General features: G+C 59.1%; 1 protein-coding gene across 1 annotated transcript; it reads right to left on the bottom strand.

Moving 5' to 3' along the window:
* Positions 1-762: 762 nt before the first annotated feature.
* On the bottom strand, positions 763-1854 carry Tco025E_09281 (uncharacterized protein; the record flags this gene model as incomplete). Its single annotated transcript, XM_029376102.1, has 1 exon — positions 763-1854. One exon carries the CDS (start codon positions 1852-1854, stop codon positions 763-765), a length of 1092 nt encoding a protein of 363 aa, XP_029223785.1.
* Between the last annotated feature and the right edge of the window lies 1 nt (position 1855).

Consider the following 1855-nt stretch of genomic DNA (forward strand, 5'->3'; position numbering starts at 1 on the left):
CGCCCACAGGACAGACGTGGGGGCGCCCCGCAGCAGCGTCAACTTCTTCCGCGCGCCTCCCAGATTTTCTTTACTTGATTTTCTTTTTCTCGTAGTTGTTGCTGTTGGCTTCCGTTGCAGCTGAGAAAATAACAACCACCAACCAAAAGAAGAATGCGAGGGAGGAAGAGACAAAAAATAGGCACGTACACACACGCAGCCACACAACGAGAGAGGGGCAAATAGAAGGCCGCCCACACGGTGCGGGACACACGCACACGCAACAGCAGCCAGTGGCATGGGCACATTCAACCAAAGCACACACAACAAACCCCGTGAAGTGAAGCCGAAGCCTGCGGGGCGCGTCCACCGAGCAGTGGGGACGCGCAGCAACAAATGGAACGACCAGCACACACGCACACACACACTTTCTCTGTTCCCGCACAGCCCAGTTCAGGAAAGAAGAAATGGGGAGCAAGAGAGGTCGCCCACTGAAAGTAATGGAAACAAACAAACAATAAAAAGGATAAAAACAGTTACGGTGCTGTACCCATGCAGCCAAGCAGGGCGGCAGCGGCTCGTCGGGGGCAAAAACAAAAAAAGAAAGCCGACGAACCTGCATGAGTGGAGTTGTGTAGATATACGAGCACATTACATGTGTGTGCCTCGTGGGGTGAGGCGAGGGCGAGAGAGTCCGTGCAGGGAGACACACACACAAAGGGCGTGAAAGAAACAAAGAAAGGACGAGCTGTGTGTGCACGGACCTCTCCCTCACTCAGTCCCTCACGCGACCACCATCGCAGCGACAGCCGCACTCACAAAAAGCGGAAGAAGCAGCGCAAGGGGGGAGGCGGAGTGCGAGGCCGCGGCGCTGCTGCCGTCGCTGTCGCCGGTCACCGCCTTCGTTGCATTCCTCGAGTTGGTGGTGGTCGCCGCTTGAGCAGCCGCCCCCGCTGCCGGCTGAGCGGCCTGCCTTTCGCCGCCGCCGCTCGTTTCCGTTTCCTGCTTGAGTGTGGGCACTGCGGACTGCTCCTTTTGTTCTGCGTCTCCAGCTTCGGCTACCGCCACGGAACTCTCCGGCTGCGGCTGCGCTGCGGGGCTGCTGCCGCTGCCACCGTCAGTCGTAGTCGCGGTGTCCCTTGCATCAGTGGCGGTGGACTCCGCTGTTGCTGCCGGCTTATTTGCTGTGCCCGCCGCTGCACTTGCGGCAGCAACCTCCTGTTGGCTGTCTGGGTTCCCTGCAGCATCGGAATCCGTGGCGCCTTTGGTGCCTTGCAAAAGTCCATTTTTCGAGACTGTCAACGAAGTCGCTGCTTCTTTGGTTGCTTGTGTTACCCCCGGTTCACTCTGCGTCTCTCCCTCACGCTGCTGCTGGCTGGGATCAGGAGTGCCTGCCACGTTATTCAGCTGCCCGTCCTCCCTTGCTCTGTTTCCTCCATTGGCGTCAACTGGCGTTAAATTGTCTTTCTGTGGGGGCGTCACTGGACCTTCTTGCCCCGGTGGACGTGACGACTTTAAGCCTCCCTCCGGCTCTGATGTTTCTGCTCCCTTTGGGACTCCCAGCGCCCCCAAAGCTGAGTCTTCTCCCGCATGCTCGCTGCTGTCCCCTGCCGGTGCCTGCTGGCCCTTTTCTTTGGGACTGGCGGCGTGCCCGTCGCTGCCAGGACCCGGCGACGGCGGCAGCGCACCGCCACTGTGGCTCCCTCCAGCGCCCCGCCCCGAACGCACAACCCCGTCCTTTTCCTCCGCCTTTGCCCTCACCTTTTTCATAAACTCCGTCTTTGTACCGCAGAACTCTTGCAGGAGCTCGGTGTAAGTTTTGCTGGGATTCACCGCCTTCAAATATTCCCAGCTTTGCTCCGTGCAGTAGTCCATA

The sequence above is a fragment of the Trypanosoma conorhini genome, assembly GCF_003719485.1.
Source record: "Trypanosoma conorhini strain 025E chromosome Unknown Tco_14.4_contig_01050, whole genome shotgun sequence".
Lineage (NCBI taxonomy): Eukaryota > Euglenozoa > Kinetoplastea > Trypanosomatida > Trypanosomatidae > Trypanosoma > Trypanosoma conorhini.